This window comes from Macrotis lagotis, chromosome 1, assembly GCF_037893015.1.
Source record: "Macrotis lagotis isolate mMagLag1 chromosome 1, bilby.v1.9.chrom.fasta, whole genome shotgun sequence".
Classification (NCBI taxonomy): domain Eukaryota; kingdom Metazoa; phylum Chordata; class Mammalia; order Peramelemorphia; family Peramelidae; genus Macrotis; species Macrotis lagotis.
The window spans coordinates 130,279,263-130,306,342 of NC_133658.1; the positions used below are offsets into that span (position 1 = coordinate 130,279,263).

Consider the following 27,080-nt stretch of genomic DNA (forward strand, 5'->3'; position numbering starts at 1 on the left):
TAGAAAACCATTCACTTCACCTTCCTCAAATCTTCAAGAAGTGTGACATGAATGATAGTGGGGTGGCTGCTCAGTTTGAGCTTTATAAACTATTTCCTAATAGTGGTGCTCTCTTTAAATAGGATCTTTCAGTTCATCCAAAGGCCTGTAGTAATATTCATACATGAACACAATTCTCTTGTCTGCGAGGTAACTAGGTATGTAGCCATCTAGGAAAAATAGAGGCCAGTGTTTAGGGGAAGAGTTCAAACAATTCTTTAAATATAGTAATAGAAATGAAAAAGTGATCTTACTACTCCCAGAAAATTGACTCAGGTATGTTTGCAACTGGAGAAAATAGAAGTGTCCCTTAATCTTAGAAGAAACTCCAAGGATCTTTCTAATAGAATTTTCACAACTCAAAGTGTCCTCTTTGCTATCTCTGACAGGGATCTTTGACATCTCTGACACCTCCTTGGGAAACCCATTTCAATATGGGACTTTTCATTATTTTGAACTGTAATCTGCCTCTCTTACCTCTCTTGCTTTGCTCACTGACTCCCAAATACTACAAATATATAAAGATTCTCATAATGTCCATATGCTTTCAGTCTCTGACTGGAGGGAGATAATATCCAGGCATTCTCTTTGTGTGGCAAGCTCAGATGTGGCTTTGAGCTGCTCTTTTTTTTTTTTTAAGTTTTTGCAAGGCAAATGGGGTTAAGCAGCTTGCCCAAGGCCACACAGCTAGGTCATTATTAAGTGTCTGAGGCGGATTTGAACTCAGGGACTTCTGACTCCAGGGCCTGTGCTCTATCCACTGCAGTCATCTAGCTGCCCCCTGGGCTACTCTTAATGGCTATAATCAATGTTCAAATTCTGTTCTTGTTCTGTTTCAGCTGCTGTCGGATAAGGAAGCCTTGTGAATGGTGCCGGGGCTTCATCTGTCAGCATGAGAAGCCCAGTGACCTCTTGAAAGGAGGAACAACCTGTTGCCGCTCAGAGACAGGTGAGAATAAATATTCTGTTTGTTGGTTCCAGCTGGCAAAGAAAGCAAATAGCTTCTTTTTTGGAATAGAACTTGAGATGAAGTAGTAGAAAGAAAATTGATTTCTAATTTTTTTAACCAAGTTGATCCTGATTTGCTTTTGCATTACTTGGATGTTTGATAGTGTTTGGCAGCTTTTAGGAACCTTTCTCATTAGACAGTGAACATTAAGTACTTACTGTATAAAGAAAACTCAAATAGGCTTTGGGGATACAAAGTCTAAACACCAACGTAAGTAACTAAGTCACAATGTTATGTAAGTACATTGTAGAGATGCATACAAAATCTTCTGTGAAGTTAAGAGGAAGGGGTTATTTACCACCAGGGTATCAGGGGTTTCCATAACACTTGAGTGGTCCTTGAGTTGGATTTTAGTGTATGGGTAGGATTTCAATAGATTAAAAGGGAAAGGAAGGTTATTCCAGGAAAGCAAAAGTCTAGCTAGACAAGCATTAATCTAGTTTACCTGAAGCATAGAGAAAGTGAAGGGGAGAAATGTGGGATAAGATGAATGATTCTAGATTGTGGGGAGCCCTAAATGTCAGGGAGAGGGGTTTGATCTTCACTCAATGGACCAATAGAGAGTTATGAACAATTTTAAAATGTCACTGAAGGACCAGAGGAATAAACAAGAAGACCAAACATTCCTCCTCCAGGGATTTAGAATCTAGGTTTTTCATTTTAGGCAGCTAAGTGGCTCAATGGCTAAAGTGCCAGTCAGAAAGACTCATCTTCAAATATGATCTCAGACACGTATTAGCTTTGTGACCCTAGGCAAGTCACTTAATCCTGTTTGCCTCAGTTTTCTCATCGAAATAAATGGCAAACCACTTTAAGACCTTTGCCAAAAAAACTTTAAATGGGGTCATGAAGAATGGGACGTGACTAAAATGACTGAACAACAGCAAACCTTCCATGGAGTCAGTTTTAACTGTATTGAAGTACTGACCCCAACTGTTTCAAATTTGAAATTCCATTTATCTGAAAAAATAAACTCTCAAAGTCCTCCATATCATCAGTTAAGCTTTTGAAAGTAAAACTTTGATGAGAGACCTGTTGATTAATTCAATTGCAAACACATAATTTAAAATTGCTTTTGAAATTTTACCTCTAAATCATATAGAACAGTAGAAGAGAGATTTGCCCAGGAACAGATCAGAGATTTGGTATTTTCTATCCTTTTCTTCAGTGAATTACCTCTAATAAGCTGAACTGGATAAATGAATGTCAGAGCAAGGCTTTAACTACGAAGTTTATTGTAAACAGTAAGCATTTTCAGATAGGGGATATGGAAGTGGTTGGAGGAAAAATGAGGAATATTTGTTAACCAGGACTGTGTCCCCTTGTATGTATAGTGACATACAGGGATACTCACTTTCCTTTGGGTGAAGTCTGATTTTTTTCATCCTTGCAACAAATGATGTTCACTCTTTGGCTAAGGTGATCTGAGATCATAAAATGACATGCCTCAAGTCATGCCACTGTGGTGGGACAACATCACAGAAAAACCTGTTAAAAATTAAAAGGGTACTCAAAATTCCCACTCCTTCATTTTATTGATCCCAAAGAAGGTGAGTGACTTTGCCAAGGTCACATAGATAGGAACTATCAAAGTCAGAATTCAAAACTAGCTCTCTTGAGGCTTCTTTTTCCAGGTGCAGTGCTCTTTTTACCATCTTATGCTTCTGCCCTGGGAAGAAAACACAAGACTGAAATATAAATCCCACTGGGACTCCTACTAAGTATATTAATGAACTAGTAAAAGTAAATATTTTGCCAGCATTTAGACTCAGCACCCTAGATAGAAAACTATTAATTTGAGGAAGACTTGATGTTCATCTTGGTTGTTTATAATTCATGGCATCCAGTTGCTTTTTTTGATGTCCCCTACCCTCTCATTGACTTTATTGAAAAAGGCACACCATTGTGATGGGAAGAATACTAGATTTAGAATCCAAAAATCTTGGTCCAGATTCTGGTTCTTTACTTACTACCTGTTTGACCTTAAGCAAATGCCTTCTATTCCCAAACATCATAGGGTCCTAAATTTGAGATGGAAGGGATCTTTGAGACCATCTAGTCCAATGCCCTCATTTTAAAATTGAGGAAACAGACCAAAAGTTCAGTGACTTTTCTAAAGTCACACATATAGTGAGAGGTAGAATTTTAGCCTGGGTCTTCTGACACCAAACCCAATGCTCTTTTCCATTAATACAATGCCTCAGTTTGCAACTGTAAAATAAAGATTTTGATTTAAATGACATATATGTTCTTAACCTTAACTCTAAAAGTACCATTAGTTCCAACATGTTCTAAGATTCTCTGGAACTCAATGTTCTTTGCTTTAACTTTCCTTTCCAACTCCAGATTCTTTTATTAATGACTAAACTGTGGGACTTTTCAGGGAAGGTCAAATGTGAACTATGGTAGGCTAGAGAAATTTCCTATCCCCAAACCTCCAACCTGTTGTACATGTCATGGGCTGCCAAAGACAGGAGGCATGATGCCCTGTTCCCTCCTTCTCTCTCTGACAGTGGTCAAGCAGCAATAGTGACTAGAACAGATAATACAAGAGTAGGCAGGATGTGTTGGATTTATTTTTCAGTCTAGCATTTAAGAGTGTAAAGAGTTTTTCTGCTTTCCCATTTTCAGTCATCTTTGCCTTTTCTTTTCTCCTCTTCCTCCTTTTCTTCCTCCTCCTCTTCTTCCTTTTCTTCCTACTCCTCTTTCTCCTTTTTTCCTTCTCTTCCTCTCTCCCCTTCCCTTCCTCCTCTACTCCCATTTCTCCTCTTCCCCTTCTTCCTAATAATCATATCAATAATCATAAACTTCATAGCTTGCATTTATATATGGTTTGCAAATGGCTTACAAAAATCCATGGTTTACAAATACTTTTAATATAAATTGTCATTCTATCTTCTCAACAACCTCCTGAAGATAGAAAGAAATGGACTCAAGCCTAATAGTCTGCAAAAATATTAGTGATGATAAATTGATAGCTTTTTAATGTCTCTTCCAAACTTCTGTCTTGAAAGTCAGCTCCTTCCTGATGACTTCCCTTTTAGGATAACAACTGGAATGGAGAGCTCTGAGTTCACAGTAATGGAGCCTTTCTCTTTTCTTCCAGTGGTCTGAAGGAAGGACACCAGGAATACAGCCAGTTGGACTGCTGCTGCCTGATAAAGGAGAAAGGACTCTTCTAAAGAAGTGCATTTTCCATGGAAGCAAGTATTTGCTGGGGACATACTAGCAAGCATTTTTTTTCCTGCATTGCCTCAAAAACTCCTATGCATCCTCTTTATTATTTGCTGGGCTTTCAGAACTCATCAAGAATTCCATTTGCTTGGGGTTAACCTGGTGTGAACTGAGGATGGAAATCAGCAGATCACATAACCCTTAAGACTGTATTGTTGGATTTGGATGACGGATGGTCCCAGAAGGAACTTGGCTTCTTGTTTACGTAGCAGAATTGGGTGCAGGTGTGGAGGTGTTTGAGTTTGGTGCAGGTGTGAGTGTGTGTGCTGCCAGGGATGAATTTCAATCTGAAGTTCTTCCTTTTTTTCTCTCTTTTCCATGTATGCTTCATTTTTGTCTTTGGATGAAATTGTCCATCTGTACCCATGGTATGGATGGTGTTTGGGAATCTACCTGGAACCATGAGTTTCCTTCAAGTTGTTCCAGGTCTTTTTCATGTGTTTGATGAGAGGGGAAGGGGGTAAAAATGGGGTTGCTGCTTACATTATTATGGAAAGACAACTAGTTATAAGAAGAATTGTCTTTTCTAGCTATAGAACCTTTAACACTTTAACCCTCTGAGTCCTCTAGATATGTCCACCAAGAGAAACATATTGTAAACCTTCTATTGCTATTTTTTCTGATGGTGATAATTTCTAATTTATTAGATAACAAAAGTTTTTCATTTTTCATCTCTTATATCATTGTAAAACACACACACACACACACAAAACCTCTTTAGATTTTTCTACTTCTGCGGTTGTTTAGTTACAGACTGAAGCTATAGTTCATCAAAATATATTTTCATCTTTTGATCAGAGGAGGCATTTTCAGCATCCTCATCATTAGTCTCTGGGGAGGAAGACCATGTACTATATCATAAAAACAATGTATAAGTGAAATTTTAAAGTTGAAGTTTTGAGACCATAAGCCATTCCATGGGTTTAGGCTTATTTCTAGGTGGAATAACTGGCAAAAAGCAGACAAGAAGCTCATCCCCTCTGGAGAGAGAGAATGAGTGGGCAGATAGATTTGTGCCTATGTGTGTAGGATAAGTAGGCTCTGCTATGTGTATAGAAAATTACTCATTTATTTAAAAAAAACATGTTAACAGCCCCTAGAGAAATCTTCTAGGTTGTATTTGGAAACTGATGGCTAGTTGAGCATCCTTGGACAGGCCAGAGCCAGGAAAAGAAGAGCCAGTCACTTACTTTCCATGTGTAACTCAGTCAGTTTGTTCCTTTATTTTAAAATTGGGAATCTTTACCTTTCCTATTTATTTTCAAGCCATTAACCAAAACATTCTAGTGATTTTTCTGTTTTCCATTAAGGATAATTTATAAAAAAAAAATAAATGTCAAATAAACCTCCTTCCCCACCCCTTTCTGGGCCAGACTTTCCCCTCAGAGGACAGCAGGGTACTTTTGGCTTAGGATGTAGTTACCATCCCTGAATGAACAGTGGTAGATATCTTGTATATCACTAGACTTTGTTAGTTGAAATTTCAAGATAGAATTAAAATGAGGTAGATATATATATATATATATATATTAATTTACTGTACCATATATAAGGATACTATTTATTCATTAGTCTTTGAAAAATGAGACTTATACTCTTCAATACATTCTGCTCCTCAAATCTTGAAAGGACTCTATTAAGTGAATAAAGATAGTTTGAAATTCTCCTATCACAGACTTCTCCCTACTCTCATCCCCTTTCCCTCTCCAGTCTCCCACTCCCATCTCAATTTACATCTGTTTGTTTTTTTAAGAACTGAAATAATAATGTCATCACCCATGTCTGAACCGTGGAGCATCAATTGTTTCCTTTATTAGAATAGCTGGAATTAAGAATGAAATTAAGGATGAGTATCCAATCTGTTCTCTACCCTAACCCCTAATTCTCCATGTGATCCAAAAAATATGTGTCCTAAAGGTAGGGCTTTGAGGTTGGAACTTTTGCTACAAAAGGAGCTCCTGACTTTAGACCACCTTCTTCCCACTCTGGAATTGTAAAATAAAATGTCAACTTCAAATTTGCAGGCAAGCACCCTGAGCCTCTACAGAAGCCATGTGTGTGAGGAATAACTACAGCATCTTTATTCAAAATCAGACCCATGGGGCATTTTGTTATTTTGCATTCTTTTCTTCCCCCTCCTTCCCCCCATCTTAGATATATCCTAGGAGGTTAAGATGTATGTACAAAGGAGAGACTGAAAAAAATGCAGGGGTTTTTTTTAAGTTATGTGAAAATAGAATTATAATAATGTTTTTAACTTGGGCCAACATTTTCATTTTAAGGCAAATTTGTCTCATAGCTTAGCAGAGGCTATTTGAGCTCTGGTTCCCTTTTTAAAATTTTTTTTCAAGTATCAGTATGAAGTATTTGTTTTCCTAGATGGACCAACTAAAATCTAGTCAGTGGGATTTGGTAGTTCTACTTATAAGTAGCATTTCCCTGTGTGCAATTCTATCCCCATTATCTATATGTTCTCTGATGAGCATCTGCATTCCTTCCTGGTGTTAGCTGCCATTCAAAGTCAGCCGTGTATATATACACACACACACAGTCAGTGAAACCAGGTGGAATTTTCATGGCTCTCTGTAAAGGGGTTCTGGCTTGGGATCAGTCAACACTTTGATTCTCATGTCATGCCAGTGCCCTCATCCTGAATCATGATAGAATGTCCATTCACCCCATGGCTTTGATCTGTCCCCTAAATATGCTTGCCACACAGTAAGCAATCCTCTAATAAATGCTTGTTTGGCAATATCTTAAAGGGCTCAAGTAAAGAAGTGATTTAGATGAGTAAGGACTTGAAACTTTTTTTTAGGAAAGAAAAATTCAGATATCTTTCCTCTCCATAACTCTTTAAAGAAGCTGAAGTTGAATTAAGAGCTCTCTCCTTCAATTTGGTCACATTAGTTGGTGATTCCTTACTTAGAAATGGGATGACTGATGAGCATTTGGCTAATGTACCATTTGGGGCAATGATACTTCTGTGTTTTGTAAAAAAGTTGTCTTCACCAGTTGGGTTAAAATTTGTACATTCTGTACCATCCTGCCAATCTCTACAGGTTCTAGATTACTGGGTTCAGAAGATTCACTATCCCATTAGGGTTTTCTAGACTAGTGGCCTCAAGGCCACTTAGCTAATGCTTTGAACAGAACCAACTCTGGGGACCAGAGAGGTCCAATGTCTAATTCGGGTGATAAAATGAAAACTGACTAGGTATTATCCAGCACAGATTAATGGCAAAATTTCTTCTTCCTGCTCATGAAACATGGTACAACCCAAGTGATACATTGGTTTGACCCAGAAGAGAGGTGCCTCCTTTGGCACATGGACCAAGGAACAGGATAATAATTTGACATCAGAGAGGGAGTTGGAATATTTAAGCCTTTTTCCAAAATAGAATCTAGATATATAGGTCCAAAATTTTGATGGCTGACATTTCCTGCTCCCACACTGGGCTTAAGACATCTGTCTTTACAGCTTCTTTTGGGGAGACTTTCCATAGTCAGTTGTTGGAAGGGCATTGCATCAATAAGCTAGTCTTCTGGGGACAGTGTTTTCAGTGTGTGTGTATGGGCTGTTTGTTATTTACCCACACAATGTTGCCAGGGACAGACATCAAGTTTCCAGGCCTTAATGTCTCCCACCCTGCCTAGCCAAGGGGGTTGGGAATATTCAAAGGTCCAGAGAGACCCAAGGTATCCATTTGCAGAAATGATGTAAGCACTTATGTTAATGTTTAAATGTTCTCAAGGACAAACCATAGTTCTTCCAGTAACTGATGAAGCTAGTCTTTCTCAAAGATTCTAAAAGTGTCCACATAGACAGAAAGACCAACAGATGCCTACACTTGGAACTAAGAACTCCTCATTGTAGCTTTTTACTAACCCATCATAAAAATGTTCAACTTATCATTTTCTTTATTAAGTTTGTTTAACCAGCCTGATGCTTTTTTAGTCATGGTTACTCTCTCTTCTGTATATGTTGCACTGAAAAAAAGTTAATATTTAATGTTTTTAATTTATTTTGTGTGGTAAATTAATTTTGATCTCTGTAATATGTTAATGTGATTGGCAGTTCTTTTCCTCAATATCCAAGTTAGCCATTTAAAGAGGAGCAAGCAATATAAAATACAGTTATTTGTGTTTTTCCAGAAATGTGCACTGTGGTTTGATTGTACTGTATCTTGTTTTGAAGGATGAAGGAATGAACTCTTTTTTTCTAAAACATGACTGGGACTTTTTTTTTTAAAATAAGTTTGGGATATCACTGCAATAATGCTGAATTTTTTCTTGTATAAATATTAATGTAAACATAAGTAAAATGACCACCATTGAATTATAAGGATCCTAAAAATTGGCAAGAAATGCTACCTGTCTCCTAGAATCAATGAAATAATTCTGGCAAAGAGGACTTTTACCAACCACCAACTATTTACCAAACATATACATCATAGTCACTGTACTAACTTTTTATGGGAGAAGTATAAATAATTGCCTTCCTGCCCTAAAGGAGATTAAATCAAAGTTGGGGAGACAAACATATCTGCACACAAGAACAAATGGAGACCTGTAGAAGCAGTCTGTAATTAAGCAAATAGGAGCAGTATATAATGACCAGACTCAGATAAGGAATTTGAACATCAAAGAAAGTAACATGAACAGGAGTAGTCAGGAAAAATTTCTCGGGAAAGGGGAAAACAATAGGATTTTTCCAGTATTCACTTTCCAATTTAATCATTGAAGGATGATCTTTGAATTTAAAATATTTGGAGAATGTGGATGTTGTAGTGAATTTGGAATCTTGGGGACCTGGGTTTGAATATTTGTTTTTCTGTTTACTAGCTGATTGACCCTGCTCAAGTCACATCACATCTGAAGCCTCTGTGTTTCACAGGAGCATCTCCTCCACCTAGAAATCATGAGTAAGAAACAGGCCAAGAAGTTTAGACTGGATTATTTGTAAGGTCCTCTCCAGTGATGGCTCTATGAACCTATGATTTTCTTCTTAGGTTTATTAAAATTCAGGGTTTCTTTTTTATTACCTACTATCTCCTTTTAAGATAAATAGTAATAAGAACTGGTGTTTTTCAAAAAGCAACATGGTCTATTAGGAAAAACACTCAGTTTGAAGTCAGAGGACCTGAGTACAAATCCTAACTGTATGATCTCAATCAACCCACTTTATCCCTCTGGACCTCAGTTTCCTCATTTGTAAAATGAGGGATTGAATTAAGGATCCCTCCAGTTTCAAATCTATGATTTTAAAGTCTACAAAATACTTCATGATTCTACAAAATTCTTCATGATTCTAAAAATGCTGATCTTTTTATATAATCTCATTTAGGAAACAAAGATTTCTTAGATCCACAGTATGTTAGAGCAGGATGAGACCTTCAAGATTATCCAGTTCCAGTTCAATTTGCCCTTCACCCCCCATTTTGAAGAGGACAAAGCTGAGACTAAGAGAGCCCAAGATTCCCATTTGGTCATCCCAACATGTTAACATGCTTTATGTTATCCACAAATATAAGAAACATTCCATCTATGTCTTCTTCATTCAAGACATTAATAAAAAGTATGCACAGGGCCAGAAGTGGCAGAACCAAGACTTGATCTCATATCTTTTGATTTAAAGTCTAACATTTCCCTCAAATAGATCCTGGCTAAGTCAGAAAACTTGCTTCTGTTGTGCTAGTGTGAAAACAACTAATCTGACTGATGAATAAGGCAAAGTTCTGGTTCATTCTTTTAGGGCAAGAGTCAGGGTGTCCCAAAGTCAAAGTAGGCAAAACTTCAATGGATTTTCCCCATTGATCCTTAAGGAAAATAGACCAGTGAGGGTAATGCCTCATAATCATAAAATAATACCTTGTATGGGTTTTTTTGTTGTTGGTTTTTATTTTTACTTTTAGAAAAAATTTTCCCATTTATTATTTCTTTTTTGGCTTCAGCTGTGAAGTAGACAAGGGAAAAGGTATTGTTATTATTTCCATTTTACAAATGGAAAGACTGGCATAGAGAAGTGAAATGACTTGTCTAAGATCAAATGATGAGTCTTTAAAATGGATTTTTATTGATAGCTTTTGTTTTTACATCACTACAGTTTCTTTCATCACCCATCCTAGAAAGCCATTCCTCATGACAAAGAATTTTCACATGAGTTAGTGACTAAGTCAGACATTTTAGAAGGAGGGAAAGGGAACAATACTTTGGGTATTTTCTAAACTCTTGATAGCTCCAGATAATGTTTGTCTTTCATTCTTGAAGAAGACCTTGACATCAGGAAGATGATAAGTATAAGAATTGGATTTGAGTGGGGGGGGTGGGTTTGGGGGTGCTGTGCTAAGTCACCAGTCTCACTTTCTTCTCCAGAGTCATCTGGGTCCAGTGGCCAGATGTGAATCCGGACAACTGGAGATGGTCCTGGATGTGAGGCAATCAAGATTAAGTGACTTGTCCAAGGTCTCATAGCTAGTAAACATCTAGTGTCTCAGACTGAATTCGAGTTCTTATCCTTCCTGACTCCAAGGCCAGTGCTGTATCTACCTGTTCACCTAGCTGCCCCTAGCTCCAGGTACCATGAGACCAAGAGTCCTTCACCCCAAATGTACCTCTTGTGCATCAACCTTCACATGGAAAAACCTTGTGTTTTTCCCATTCTTCCCTCTGACCCTTGGTCTTTTGCTGAGGATATCACAAACAGACACATACAGAATAATCCAAGGCAGCTGAAAACAGGAGCTGAAGTTCAGTCATGCTGATACCGGTACATTCCTGCCTCATGAAATCATTTTACACTCTTTCCCTCCTTTCATAGACTGGCAGAGAGAGCACTAACCATAGGAAGAAGGAGAAAAAATAATAGAGACAGTCAAGGGTCTTCTGCTACCATCAAACCTAAGGTGGGAACTCTTCTGTCTATTACTCCTTAGGATGCCTAATATTACAGATGTGAAACCTAACAGAATGAAGGTCCTGAATTCTTCTCTGGACATGAATGAGGACCCAGAGACTATCTGGCCTAACTTTATTTTACAGACAAGGAGATGGAGGCCCAGGGATTTTTAAATGGCCTACCTTAAAAAAATTTTTTTTAAATAATTTGTCCCTGTTCATCCAGGGAATGAGTCAAGAGACAAGATTTGGACCCAGGCCCACTGATTCAGATGACTCACATTCAAATCCTGTTCTTACTCTTTTTTTTTTAGGTTTTTGCAAGGCAAATGGGGTTAAGTGACTTGCCAAAGCCACACAGCTAGGTAATTATTAAGTGTCTGAGGTCGGATTTGAACCCGGGTGCTCCTGACTCCAGGGCCTGTGCTCTATCCACTGTGCCACCTAGCCGCCCCCTGTTCTTACTCTTAAGCCTTAGATGTTTATGCCTAAAATGTCACCTAGTTCTCTGGATCTCCCTTTACTCATCTGCAAATGGAAGTTGAACTAAATGGCCTCTGAGGATCTTCCTAGCTCTAAAGCTATAATCCTATGAAAATCTGAGCAATTAAAATACCTGCCTTATGCTGCTAGCTCAGAATCTTTGTTCTATTTTCTGGACTTTGAAATGGCTAGAATAACAGCTTGATCCCTCCCAGGTATTGGATGTTTAAAGGTCCTTAGGAAGATTTTACCCCCCAAAAAAGAGGCCAGCAATGAAATTTGTCTTCATTGATTCATCTGACATATGAGAAATAATGGAAAGAGCCTTCTGTCTCACCATCCCTATATTTGATGAAATGCCAGAGAACCTAGGAAATTATTGAAGCTCAGAAGAAGAAGGTGGGAAGGGGAAGGGGAAGGGGGACTCTGTATTTCACAGGAGCATCTCCCCCCACCTAGAAATCATGAGTAAGAAACAGGCCAGGAACACAGATTCAGACCAAGCAAAGAAATTATGGTCAAGATATTCCTTTGATGTAACAAGGCCTGAAAGGCAAGAAGTATATGGGTCCCCGGGGCAGCTAGGTGGCATAGTGGATAAAGCACCGGCCCTGGAGTCAGGAGTACCCGGGTTCAAATCCGGCCTCAGACACTTAATAATTACCTAGCTGTGTGGCCTTGGGCAAGCCACTTAACCCCATTTGCCTTGCAAAAACCTAAAAAAATAAAAATAAAAACAAAACAAAACAAACGAATACAGGTCCTAGCATAATTTTGGAGTCAAAGGATTTGAGCTCAAAGCGAAGTTCTTCCACTCTTGTGTTTCCATGAATAATTCACTACCCTCTTTAAAACATAAGGGGGTTGGGATAAGATGAAATCTAAAGTCTTTTCCAGTTTCAAATCATATGAAGCTAGGTTCCAATTCTGATTCTCTCAATAATTATATGATATTGAGTAATTAATTCACTTTAGCAAACTTCTCGAACCTCTGTTTCCTCATTGGTAAAATGGGAATAATTCTGTTCTACCTACCTCAGAGAGGTTTTGTGAGCTTCAAATGAGATAATGGAAATGAAAGGGCTGTCAAAAAGCTTAAGGTTTGGAATATATAAGTCAGATTACATCATGGCCCTATTCAAAAGCTTTCAGTAGCTCCCTATTGTCTAGACTCTAGGCTAGAGGATAGAATACAAACTTCTTTACCCTGTACTTAATATCCCCTGTAATTTAGATCTGCTACAACTCATTTCCAGACAAATTTGGCTACCAACTATTTTCCAGATTTCTTCTTTCCCTCCCCTCACCTCCATAATTTTATGCAGGTTATCCCCCATGCCTGATCATACCTCTACCTCCACACATCGGTTGAATAAAATTGTTCGATTAAATATTCACCTCCTCCATGAAGTTTTTTTGATTTCCTCATCGTACTCAATTCAGAATGATTTTATCCTTCTTATAATTCCCTAAAGGACCTTGTTTGATTCTTTCTGTGCCTTCCATATATTATATTTCCCCTCTGAGATTATCCCTCATGTAATCTCTCTCTAAATACTCACACACGTATTATATATATATATATATATATATATATATATATATATATATATATATATGTATGTATGTATGTATACAGGCCTTCCCCATTAGAATGTAAGCTCCTTAAGGACAGGGACTGTTTTTATGTCTCTTTGAATCTTTAGTGCTTAGCACATTGCCCCTAATAAATGCTTTTTAATTCATTACTTAGGCATATGTTTTGTTGTGTCTTCCTCACTGCCCTTTTCAATTGTAAGCCCCTTGAGGTCAAGATTGCTTATATTCCTGGCACCTAGTTTTGTGGTTCTATTCAGAAGCCATATTTTCCTACTTAAAAACAAAAACAAAATGGGTTTTCATGCCAAGAAGAAAAACAACAAATTTGCCATTCTTTCTCAGCACCAAGTTGCCATTTTGAAATTTCTCCCACACTCCTGCATATCCCTAATTGCATGAAAGTCACAGATTATAGGAAGGAGTGAGGGATTCCCTATCTATATTTCTAACAGCCCAATTCCTGCCCTGTAAAGATCCAGGTTCAAGGTAGCCTCACCCAGAGTGTCACCATCCAGGGGAGACAAGGTTGAGCCAAATTAAAACTGTGGAAATTGTAATCAAGTTCAGGGTGAATGAGAGTTGGGGGGAGGGGAGGCAGTGACCCCTATCTGAGGCTGAACTCTGGGCTGATAAAATGCCATCCACATTCCTTGGAGGGAACTCCTTCTAGTGCTGAAAATCTGACATCATGGAAAGAATGTGCTGCCCAAGAGTACTTGTAACCTTAACCCTTGCTTTAACAGAACTAAGCAAAGCTGCCATTTCTCTTACTGGATCTCTAGCTGTTCAAGTGAAGAAGCTGTCTCTCAACCACTTATCTAGCACCACCAAAACATATGACTCAGCTGTCTTGGGCAAAGGAATCTAGAATCTTTATGTTAGTGCAAGTTTAGCTTCATTGAGACGTTTTTTTTATCCAGTTCCATCTTGGACTACAACAATCAAAATTTAGTGTCTAGAACCAAAGCTTATAGTCCCATTGGGCCCTGCCCTGATCAGAGCTCATCTTGGCTATTCGATTAATAAGATATAAGCTCCTTGGCATTAGAGACTTTCAATTTTGTCTTTGTTTCCCTGATGCCCATTACAATACATAGAATAATACATGGCCTTAAGAAATGATAGTTGATTCAGTTGAGTTCAATTCCACATTTTAAGGATCTTAACACTATTTCAGAGTTCATAACCTGGGGTCCATGACTTGATTTTATACATATTTTGATAACTTTATTTTAATATAATGTTTCCTTTGTAATGCTGAGTATTTTGTTCACTTAAAAACATTGTTCTAAAGGGGGGGGATCTATGGCACAGAAAAAGTTAAGAACCTGAATTAAAGTGCATTCAGAAGTAACTAATTATTGGATAGAGAGTTGAAAGAAACTTTAGAAGACCTAGTCCCTATGACCTCCTTTTAATGAATAAGTAAATCAAGCCACATAGAGGCTAAGTGATTCATCCAGATCCAGTTTTCTTTCCATTAAAACCACAGTGCCTCTAACATTGTTGAAAGGACTGAATGCCATGTCATACAGGGATCATTTGAAGAGGGAGGAGACATTTTCTGCTGCTCCAAGGGTTGAAATTAGGAACAGAGAAGTTTCAGCAGATTTCAGTTTGATATAAGAAAGAATTGTAAATTCACCCCTAGCCAAAGTCTTGCTAATGATTTCCTTTCCTATAAATAAAGTCCTTCTCTGAAACCACCCCTAGAAAAAAAGCCTGTGACTTGTTCAAGTGAAGAATAAAAATCATTGTACTTTAAGCTGAGCCAACCAAAGCTCAATATCTAGGCTCTGAACTTCTCTCACCACCCACCACCCAAAAAAAAAGAATATCTGGGGATTCTGGTACCCAATCCTTCCTTTTTTCCTTTACCCCCTACCACATATAGGGCATTGACTGTGCTTTTCCTAAAGACATTTATTGACAAGGGAAAGAAGACTTGCAGAAATAACAACAATAAAGTTCAAATAATCAAAAGGGAAGCTGAAAAATTCTCCCTCAGAACAGATTTTTGAAAATAGAACTGGAAATATGCCCTTGGAAGTCATCTCCTCCAGCCCCCTCTTCTTATGTATGATGAAATTGAGACTTGGTGGGGAAGATTCTCATTCTGTCATTCTGCATGTTGACTATCCTCCTCAATTCCATGTTATCTGCAAATTGATAAACACACCCACTTTGCCCTCATTCAAATTATTTTTTAAAATCTAGTAAAATATTGATTATCAATATTTAATATTAATTAAAATTAATTAATTTAATATTAAAGAAACTAAGGTCAAGATAAAACCCAATCTTTTTTTCTATTAAAGAACTCCATCCAGTTTGGCATTGATTTATTAATCACCATTCTTGGATGCTACCACTCAATTGCAACTAAGTTTACATAACTAGTATCAGCCAGCAAATTCACATTTCTTGATATAAGGTACTACACTATACCTCAAATGATTTCCCAATATCCATGCACATTATTCTGAAGCATTTCCTTCATCTACCATTCCAAGAATCTTGGGGAAAAAAATAGTATGATCAATTACACTTGATTTGTTTTTAATCCTACCTTCTCTAGTAAGTTGTTCAGTGCATTCCCTCTTTTAATTATTTCTATTTATCTTATATATAGTTTTTTAACATATATAGATATATATTTGTTTGCATGTTGTCCCCTATTCTGCACCCCCCATTAGATTGTAAGCTCTTTGAGGTCTTTTTTTGAATCCCTGGTACTTTGCCCAGTACTTTTTCATAAAAGGCACTTAATAAATATTGGTTGATTGATTATTGACATTTCTTAGTGATTACTTCTAAATGTTCCCAAATTTTGATAACTTCTAAAATTTTTCAAGAATTGAAATTAAGCTCATTATTTAATGATTCACAGATTCTGCACCCCCCAAAAAAAATCAGAATATTTACCTTTCTCCAGATCTCTGTTGAATATTTTAACAATCTCATGCACCAGTTCTATCAAATCCTGTGACACAGGTTGCCTAAGCCTAGTTTCTGAACTTCAGTCAAGACAACTAAGTGCTCTCTTACCTGCTTCTCATTTATTTTCTGTTTTTACCTCCTGTAAAATACTTTTGTTTTCATCTTTGGCTGGAGACCATTCTCCACAATAGAGAAAACAAATAGTGCTCAAATAATATGAATAGATAATTTTCTTAATAAAACTAATAGGGGCGGCTAGGTGGCGCAGTGGATAAAGCACCAGCCCTGGAGTCAGGAGTACCTGGGTTTAAATCTGGTCTCAGACATTTAATAATTACCTAGCTGTGTGGCCTTGGGCAAGCCACTTAACCCCATTTGCCTTGCAAAAACCTAAAAAAAATAAAATAAAAAGATAATTTTCAAAAGAAATGCAAGGTATCTGTAGTCACATATTAAAAAAACAAAAACAAACCCACACACTCCAAATCACTAATGATAAGAGAAATGCTAAAACAACTCTGAAGTTCTACCTTATACCATCAGATTGTCAAGAAGACAAAATTAAAAATAAGGAAAATGACAGTTTTTTGAGAGGTTGTAGAAGGACAGGCATATTAGTGCACTATTCATGGAGCTATGGAATTGCACAATATTTCTGGATAGTAATATGCAATTATACTCCCAAAGTCACTAAACTTTGCATACTCTTTTATCCTACAAAAACATTTTTTGGGGGGTGGGTAGGTGATGCCGTTGATAGAGCACCAGCCCTGGAGTCAGGAGTACCTGAGTTCAAATCCAACCTCAGACATTTAATAATGACCTAGCTGTGTGGCCTTGGGCAAGCCGCTTAACCCCACTGCCTTGCAAAAGAAAAAAAAAACAACACTTTTTTTTGTATCAAAAGAACCAGAAACAAAATGGGCATCCATCAATTGAGGAATGACTAAACAAATTATGGTATATGCATGTAATGGAGTATTATTACAATGTATGAAATTATAAAAGGAATAGATTCAGAGAAACCTGGAAGACTTAGATGAACTGATAAAGAGCCAAGTGAGCAGAAACACATCTATTTTTTACAGCTCCATTATTGTGACAGGAAACACCTTTGAAATGTCTTGAAGAACCTTGACAAATGCAATGAACAATCATTACTCCAACAGTCTGATGATGATATATGCTTCTCATATCTTGGAAGAGACATTCAGAATGAGATATATTTTCAGATAATCAATATGTGAATATGGGGGGGGTGGAGTGTGAAGCAGAGTTTTTCACTCAATTTTTACCCTTTTTCATAGTATTGGCTCAAAGGGGCAGTGGATAGAGAGCTTGGAGTCAGGAAGACCTGAGTTCAAATCTGACCTCAAACATTTACTAATCCTGGGTAAATCACTTAGTCCCTGTTTACCTCCATTTCTTCATCTGCAAAAAGAGGATAAGAATAGGATTTATTTCCCAGGATTGTTGTGAAGATCAATTGAGTTAATCATTATGTGCTTAGCACAGAGACTTGTAGATAGTAAGTGCTAAATAAATGTTAGACACTATCATCATCATTGTCATCATCATCATCATCACCACCACCACCATCATCATCATCATCATTGCTTAAATGAGTTTCATGGTATAAATCCCCTCCACTATTCAGGAAAGTTTCATCAAAGGATCTGTAATTCTATCTTTTTTTTAAAGCTCTTAGTCATTATTCAGAAACAGAACTTTATCTCTGTATAGACCTTTCTTCTCTGGAATATGCTCCCCTCTCCCTTGAATTTATTTCCAAAAAGTACACCCATACTTAGCAATACCTGTGATTATTGCCATTTATAAAGACAAGATAAACATGTAAAAGAAAGAAAGGTAAATAATATTTTTCCTATGCCTAGAAAGACTCCAAACTTCCATAAGGAAGCTGAAAGCAACAAAGGAAGCATGGTATTGTTGCCTTTTGGCATTGTATTCTGGAGGGTTCCTTATAGCACAACATTTATTCTAATATTACTCTTGCCCTATGGGTTCACACAGACTTCCAAAGACATGAGCATGTTCTCATTCACTTAGTTGCACTCTTCTCATGGCTTCCCTTTCTCTAGCTCTATTTGTCTTTTAAGGTCTTATCAGTAGATAGATTCCTCTCAAGACTCTGTCTTTCTGTGTCTAGGTTGGCCTAGGGTGTATATCTCTGCTCCCTCAACTTTACCTAAAATTCTCTCAAAGTCTCCAAATAGTGATTGTGGTGTCTCCATCTGGATTAATAGCTTTGCCACTACATACCTTAATTGATCGAGGAAGAGGAAAGAGAAATCCACTTCTCCTTGCCTCTAGCAGGGGCTTATTCCCTCTCTAGGCAGCTCAATAGAACTGTTGAACTCATCCAGGGCTTAGTTATTGAAAGCTATTCAGCCATGTCTGGTGAGGTTGTTCCCTTTAACTATTTTGGAGAGACAGGTATGTATTCATACATCATTAATGGATCACCAGTTGTTAACACATTGTTAACACATTAACAGCTCATTACCCCTTTTATGTACTCTTTGCTTTCTATGAATCTCTCAGGTATGAGAGTTTTTATTAGGAAGGAGAGAAAACATGTATGATAAAGATGGAAAAAAAAAGAAAAAAACAAAGAGAAGCATCTAAGAAAATAAGTAAAAAGAGAATCAATGAAACATTTTAGATATACACAGGAAAAAGGAAGTCTAGAAGGAAAGATAAGCAACAGAACAATGTTGATGGAACTATATTAAATTTAATGTATTCTTTGAAAGTTTGAGGGTGCAGATAAGGATTGGAACCAGACCTGTGATATAGAAGAAACACCTAGGTGAGAAAACTCTCTATACCAATGAAGGTCAGAGATTTCTCTGCAATATAGTCTTTTTAAAACATTATATTTTATCTATTTTTTCCAATTATATTTACATTTTTAACATTTTTTTTAAAATTGAGTTCCAAATCTCTTCTCTCCTCCTCCTCCAATCTGATATAGATTATATCAAGCAAGCAATTTGATATAGGTTATATATATATCTTGCAAAACACATTTTCATATTAGCAATGCTGTGAAAGAAAACACATACCAAAAAAAAAAAGCCCATAGAAAAACAAAAATTTTTTTAAAAGTATTTTCCAATCTGTATTCAAACACAATTAGTTCTTTCTCTAGAGGTGAATTTTTCATCCTTAAATCCTTCAGAATTGTCTTGGATTATTGTATTGTTTTTGTTTTTGAAAGGCAATGGGTTTAAGTGACTTGCTCAAGGTCACACAGGCAATTATTAAGTGTATGAGGTAAGATTTGAACTCAGGTCCTCCTGATTCCAAGGTTAGTGTTCTATCCTAACTGCACCAGATTATTGTATTGCTGCGAATAGCTAAGTCATTCACAGGTAATCATCATGCATTATTGATATTACTCTACACAATGCTCTCCTGGTTCTCCTTACTTCATTTTGTATCAGTTCATATAAGTGTTCCCAGGTTTTTTCTAAAAATATCCTGCTTGTCTTTTCTTATAGCACAATAGTATTCCCTCACAATCATACCACATGTTCAGCCATTCCCCAAATGAGAGGTATTTCCTCAATTACCAATGCTTTTTGCCACCACAAAAAGAGCTATATTTTTGTACTTTTAGGGTTTATTTTTACTTTTTAAAAATCTCTTTGGTACACAGATCTAGTAGTGATTTGTGTATCAAAGGGTATGCTCAGTTTTATAGTCCTTTTGGACATAGAGAAGCATATAGTCTTAGAGAGTTTCCCAGAATCTCATAACCAATAACATATAAGAAGTAAAAGACAAATTATAGATAATAAAGATTCAATTTCACATACAATTCTTTTCTATTCTTCATATGTAGAGATGTTTACATTTGTCCATACTTGTCAAATTAATAGAAGGAAGGAAGGAAGGAAGGAAGGAAGGAAGGAAGGAAGGAAGGAAGGAAGGAAGGAAGGAAGGAAGGAACGGAGGGAGAGAGAGAGGAAGGGAGAAAGGAAAGAAAAGAAAACTTTAAGGGAAAGGATTGGATGGAAGTTAGAGAAACCTATATTCAAATCTTGCTTCTGATGCTTATTGCCTCTGTAAAACTTTGGGCAAACCACTGAGCCTAAATTCTCTGAGCCTGAGTTTGCTTATCTATAAAATGAGGGGTATGGACTAAATGGATTCTGAGGTCCCTTTTAGCTCCAGACTTAGGCCTAAGCAAGATCTTCTCCCCACTCCAATCCTGTCCCTAATCTCTACAACTCTGTGAATCTTGAAAAGATTATCTATATATTTTTCCTGCACACTGAAATATTCCCTACTATTCCTCTGAAATAGTCATCTCACAATTAGCAGACTTGCTTTGTCTTACTTACCCACAACTCACTTTGTCCCTGTGCATGCCAGCACAAGATTCACCCTAATTCTAGCCATCATTTCAGTATCAGCATCTCCCCCAAACTCTACAATTAGTCTTAGTTCAGGTGAGAGATGGATATAGTACATCTCCCATTTGCCCACACTGAGTCCTTCAGGCTGACACAAGCATTCCCAGCTGCGGGTCATCTCAATTGTAGATTAAGCCCTTTAACAATTTTCTTTTAACCAGAACATTGCACTCCACTAGATGGCTGGTATCTGTTTCAGGGACCCTCTGTCTCCACAGCCAGGCAAGGGGTGAAGTCTTCACTCAGGCGACTCAGGGGAAAAAAAAAACAAAACAAAGAATGAGTCCAGACTGGAACCTCCAAGGCCCCTTATCATATGCTCTTGGCTCTGATGCCTGAAACTGATGCCTTTCAAAAGGTCCATTGGAGAGGAAAGAGGGCTGAGATCTGTGCTAGTTCTCAGAAAGCATTTTTTCCTAATCATTTTTCATTCTTTATTATAAGGGATGCTTCTCTCTTCTCCCTTCTCAAGTGGGAAATGTGGGTAATGTAAAACCCAAACATTTCCGTGAAATTTGTTTTTAAAAGCAGCTGATCTATAAAATATATGTTATATATACATACATACATATAATTTATAATATTGATAATTATATAATATATTTATCATTCTATGCATCTTCATTTCATTTGGCCCTCAATACACTGTGAGATAAGTCCTACAGGTACATCATCTTAAAGATGAAAAGAATGAATGATTTATTCTGAATCACCCAGCTTCTAAGTGTGAGAGACTGTAAACCCAGATCCCTCTCGAATCAAAGTCCCACAGCTTTTTCTCTATTGTATGGCCTCATCTAGATGTCCTGGCAGCCATGTGATATAGAAAAGAAAGGTCAGGATACCTAACCCTGTCTTACATAATCCTTACTCTGGGCATCAATTAGTTTATCCAACACTTGACAATGTTTACCAACATCTGCACTCTCTATTCACAGGGTCATTGTGAAGACAATTTCATGTAAACTTCCAAGCCCTGGGGAAGTAGGAATTTTTGCAACATTGGACAGAACTGCTTCAGCTAAATCTTGTTAAACTTCAGGAGCATCCATTAATTCATGGTTTTTATTCAACTTTTGAGGATGGAGGTCACATGGGAATGGGTATGATCCCTTATGGGAAATCAGCATGAACTGGCTCCATGTATTTTCTTTCCAAACCCTCGGAAGGTTTACCCTTCCTTTGTTTATAATTGCTGTTTCTTGTCCTTGGTTCTCAAAGAAGACTATGACATCAGAGAGGTGATTCCATGGCAAGCACGTGTTAATAATAATGTTTTCCTTCATTTTAGAAGAAGACTATGACATCAGGGAGGTGATACCATGACAAGCACATGAATTGGATTGGGGTGAGGGTGCTATGCTAAGTCACCAGCCTCAATTTCTCCTCCAGAGCTATCTGGGTCCAGTGGCTGGATACGAATCAGAACAACTGGAGACAGCCCTGGATGCAGAACAATCGGGGTTAAGTGACTTGCCCAAGGTCAAACAGCTAGTAAGTGGCAAGTGTCTAAGGTAAAAATCGGACTTCCATCCTCCTGATTCCAAGGCCAGTCTTTGTCCACTAAGCCACCTAGCTACCCTTATGGCAAGCACATGAATTGGATTTGAGTGAGGGGCTGCTGTGCTAAGGCACCAGTCTTACTTCCTCCTCTGGAGCCATCTGGGTCCAGTGGCCAGATATAAGTCAGGATGACTGGATTTCCCTGTAAATGAGGCAATCAGGGTTAATTGACTTGCCCAAGGTCACACATCTAGTAAGTGTCAAATGTCTGAGGCTGGATTTGAACTCCTGTTCTCCTGACTCCAAGGCCAGTGGTCTATCCACTGTGCCACCTAGCTGCCCTTATTAGTGCCCTTTACTTATTTCTGAGCATGACTTGGCTTTTTCCTGTGACAAATCATAGAAACAAATTTAGAGTTAGGGGGCCTCACAGTCTATCTAATCCTATACTTTCATTTTATACATGAAGAATCTGGGGTCCAAAGAAATGTGTCCAAGGTTATGCAGGTATCAAAGGTCCTCTAAACCCGGTACTATAGTAAGATGTATAGGGACTTAACATTAGGAAGACCTGGCTTGGGGCAGCTTGGTGGTACAGTGGATAGAGCACAGGCCCTGGAGTCAGGAGAACCTGAGTTCAAATCTGACCTCAGACACTTAATAATTACCTAGCTGTGTGACCTTGGGCAAGTCACTTAACCCCACTGCCTTGCAAAAAAAAAAAAGATCTGGCTTCAAGTCCTGCCTCATTTAACCTCTCTGTGCTTCTGTTTCCTCATCTATAAAATAAGAGGGTTGAACTAGATGGCCTAGAGATCACTTCCAACTCTAAATCACTGAGCCTTAGTTTACTTATTTGTAAAATGGAGTTCCAGAAGTTGATCTCAATGACTTTCAATAACTCTAAGCATATGAATCTATAACTTCTCTATTTTTCCCCCATCTGTAAAATGAGGGGCTATTAGATGTCACAGTTGATAGACTGTTGGACTTTATTTCCTGATTTTGTGCAATTTGGTAGAAAAACCTGATAATTAAATTAAATAAACATTACAATGTGCAAGTTCTTTTGATGCTAGTAACTCATACACCTACTAATGGAACACACATGTGCCTATCCTCTTCTCTCTGACATTCGCTAATTTAACAAAAGGAGACCCCAGACTTCCCCAATCTTAAGGTGATTTGTCACAGGAAAAAGCCAAATCATGCTCAGAAATAATCAAAGGGCACCAATAAGGGCAGCCAAGTGGCACAATGGATATAGCACAACCTTGGAATCAGGAGAACAAGAGCTCAAATCCAAAACTCAATCACTTTGAGAGGCAGCACAACTGTGGCTATGGATTACTGCCCGGCAGCTTCTTTGCCAACTCATAGTAGCCAGGAGAAGAAACTTATTACTAGCTGAGCTGTTGTTGAATTTTTTCAGTTGTGTCATACTTTTTGTGACCCCATTTGTGATCTTGGCAAAGATCCTGCGGTGGTTTTCCACTTTCCCAGCTCATTTTACAGATGAGGAAACTAAGACATATAAGTGACTTGCTCAGGGTCACATAGCTAGCAAAGATTAGGCTTCCTCTCTCTAGGCCAAAACATTCTATACACTATGCCTTCAAGCCATTAATTTCTGAAAACAATTTTTCTCTTATTACAGCTCAACAGTCACCCTAGTTTTTGATTGCCACATAGGAGGCCTCACCCATACTGAGTTTACAGTTCACTTGAGCCCCCAAATCTACTTCACTCAAATCGGATCTAACTGAGCCTCCCTCATTCTATATTTGTAAATTTAATTGTGTGCACCCAAGTATAAAACTTTACATTTATGTCTATTGTATTTCTTCTTACCAGATTTTTGCCCAGTTCTCCAGGTTGTCAGGATCTTATTTCATCCTGCCTCTGTCATTCTGTATTTGCCTATCCCTCCCTTACCTATCCCTGCCTAAAGATTTGAGGAGTATGCCCTTCTATGTTTTATCCAAATCACTGTTGAAAATGTTCTGAGCCTCAGTTTATTCATTTGTAAAGTAACAGGATTGGACTGGATGGTTTCTGGGATCCTTTCCAGTTCTATATCTATAATCTTATGTTAAACAGAACAGGGCCAAGTATATATTCCTAAGGCTACTGGAGACTTCCTGCCACCATTATCACCCCCTACACACACACACACACACACACACACACACACACACACACACACACACACACACACTCTCTTTTCATAGGTGGGAAAACTGAGAAATTCAGAAGAAAAATTCCTTGTCTAATATAAAAGTCACCCTGCTGTACTTTGTCTAAATCAATGGTTTCTGTACATTTATGGGTGCCATATTCTAAGAGTGTCAAATTCAAGATCTAATGGGGGTGGGGTGGGGGTGGGAACTAATGGAGGAATGAGAAATATGGAAACTTCTTCCTATGAAAACTTGATGAAGGAACTGGGGGCACTTAGCCTGGAGACCGGGTGTGTGAGAAAGACAGTTGACAGTCTGAAGGGCTGTCAAGTGGAAGGGTGATTAGATATTGTCTTTGTGACTTTAGAAGACAGAGGCAGGATTGAGGGGTGGAAACCTCAGGGAGAATGATTTTGGTTTAATTAAAGGAAGGGTTTGCCGGTAAATAGAACTGCTTAATGCAGAGATGAATTGTCTTATTTGTTTAAAAGTTACTTACCACTGGAATTATTCAAGGAAAAGCTATAAAGAATGTTGCAGGTGAGATTCTTACATGGGGTGGGAAGTTGGATGAGAAGACATCTGAGGGTATTTTTCATTCTCATAATTCTACAATTATACAACTAGTTTGTGGCAAAATCAGGACTGGAACCCAGCTCTGGGTACTCAGTGAACTTCCTTCTTCCTCTTCCATTAGCAAAGAATCACTTCTTTGAGTCTAAAATTTTTGCAATCTTCAGACCAAACTGTTTCTTAATAGAGTCAAAGCTTTTTCATAGTGTATGAAGCACATTTGAATGAGCAGAGCAGAATAATTTGTGGGATTTTTTAAAATGTGGTCTTTTTGAATGGGTATTCTCTGCATGTAGCCAATGCTATTTTTAAAAAATACATTTTGACATTTAAATGTTTCCATCTAAATTATTTATGCTAATTCACCTGTAGTTACAAAATGATTCCTAAAGTCCCTCTAAATTCTAAAAAATGTTATGAGAAATATGAGAACTTTTCTCCTTTATTTTAATATCTTTCTGTAACAGGTGCTCATATATATATATAATATATATATGTATATTTCTTTCAAATTAGAATGAAAGAAATAGAGTAGAAGAGAGTTAAGAAGTATAAGAAACCCCTGCTGGGTACAACAGAATAGGGTTTTGTGCCCACTCCCTCTCTCTCTAAGGGACTCCTCTGCTCTGAATTCAAGCATGTGATCCAATCAGGTTCAGGACTGATTCTAATGAAAAGAAGGTCAGGCTCCCTTTTCTGATATTCTTTCATTTAAAATTTAGATTTGAGTTTATATTCAGCTTTCCCTAAAAGGAGATAAGGGAAGTCATTGTATTCTATAAATCAGGTGTAGGATCAGTATTTAAGTCCTACATGTAAATGTGATTAGGTTGTGAGTTTCCTGAAAGCAAATTGTCTTTTGCCCTTTTCTGTTTCCCCATGGCTTAGCACAGCCTGACATATATATTAGAGGCTTACTAAGTATTGATTGACTAACCAACTAATAGACACTAAAAATTCAGCACATATTGACAAAATAACTTCAAAGAGGATTCATTAACAATTATAATTACTATTATAAACTCTCAAGAGACTAATGGTACAATCTCATCCTAATGCTTAAATCTCATCAGCTCATAAAACAATTTAAAGGACTGATGATTAGGTATTTTACATTTTACCTTGGTTCTATATAATCCAAATTTCAAGTCTGTGTCTTCTGGTGAAATGGGCTATGTAGGAGCCAGTCCCCCTTGATGATGCTGCTATTCATTCCAAGAAGGAAAGAAGAAAAGAAAAGAAAGAGGAAGAGAGGCAAAGAGAAAGGGAAAGAAGACAGGAATGGGAAGAACCCTCTCAGCTACCACCTAACAACTGGAAAGAAAAACACATGAGGTCATAAGAGATGACTCAGCAATCAGGTCCCTGGAAACCAGTATCATGCACCATAGTTCAAGGTAATAAAATATAAGCCAGGACAGATTTCATAGATAAAGGATAAAAGAATTCAAACCAACCCCAGAAAGAAATCTCAGTGGATTGCAGTTCTTCCAGAAAGTTAAGAAAAGAGAGAATGCCAATTCAACTAAATATAGCTGAGGGAAACTCCCAAAATAGAGAGCCAGTCGTAGGCCTTGCACCCTCTTAGAATCTTCAGCAGCTGTGGGGAAAAGCAAACCCAAAGAGCTGTCAAGTGCTCTGGGGTTTGGGCCAAACTGGCCAGCCTCTCCTAAGGCTCTGATGCTGCCTAAGAAGAACAGACATCCCAGAAGTACAGAATCTCAGAGCTGGGTCAGACCCTAAAGACTGATTGATTCAACTCACACCTGTTTAGGAATCCTTTCTACAACATACCCAGTCAGTGGTTTTCCACCTTCTTCCTGAAGACTTTATCTGAAGTAAAGAGAAAGCCACTTCCTTCTGAGATAGCTCATCCCAAGAGCTCTAATTGTTAGGAACCTCTTCCTTGTATCAGAACAAAATCTCCCCATCTTCTCCAAACTGTCATGGTTGTACTTGGTTCTGCTTTCTGGGGCCCAACAGAACAAATCTATCTCCTTTCCCAAATGACAATATTCCAAATACTCACAGGTAGCTATTTCATGATCCCCAAGTCTTCTCTTTGTTGAACTGATGCAAAAAAAAAATGGTCAAGGATATCACTTCTACAAAGGTAAAAAGCTTACTTGGAGAGTTACACTTATTCCTGGGGTCTGAAGTTAAAGTTGACAAAAAGTAAAG

At 37.8% G+C, this 27,080-nt stretch overlaps 1 protein-coding gene across 1 annotated transcript in view; it reads left to right on the forward strand.

The window, feature by feature from the left end:
* The window catches only part of TGFA (transforming growth factor alpha), a 125,549-nt gene extending 116,953 nt beyond the window's left edge, over positions 1–8,596 (forward strand). Inside the window, exons 5-6 of the mRNA XM_074208184.1 lie at positions 879–988; positions 4,155–8,596. Coding sequence (XP_074064285.1) covers positions 879–988; positions 4,155–4,162 — 118 coding nt within the window. The 3' untranslated portion in view covers positions 4,163–8,596. The remainder of the gene's footprint in view (positions 1–878; positions 989–4,154) is intronic.
* Positions 8,597–27,080: the final 18,484 nt, after the last annotated feature.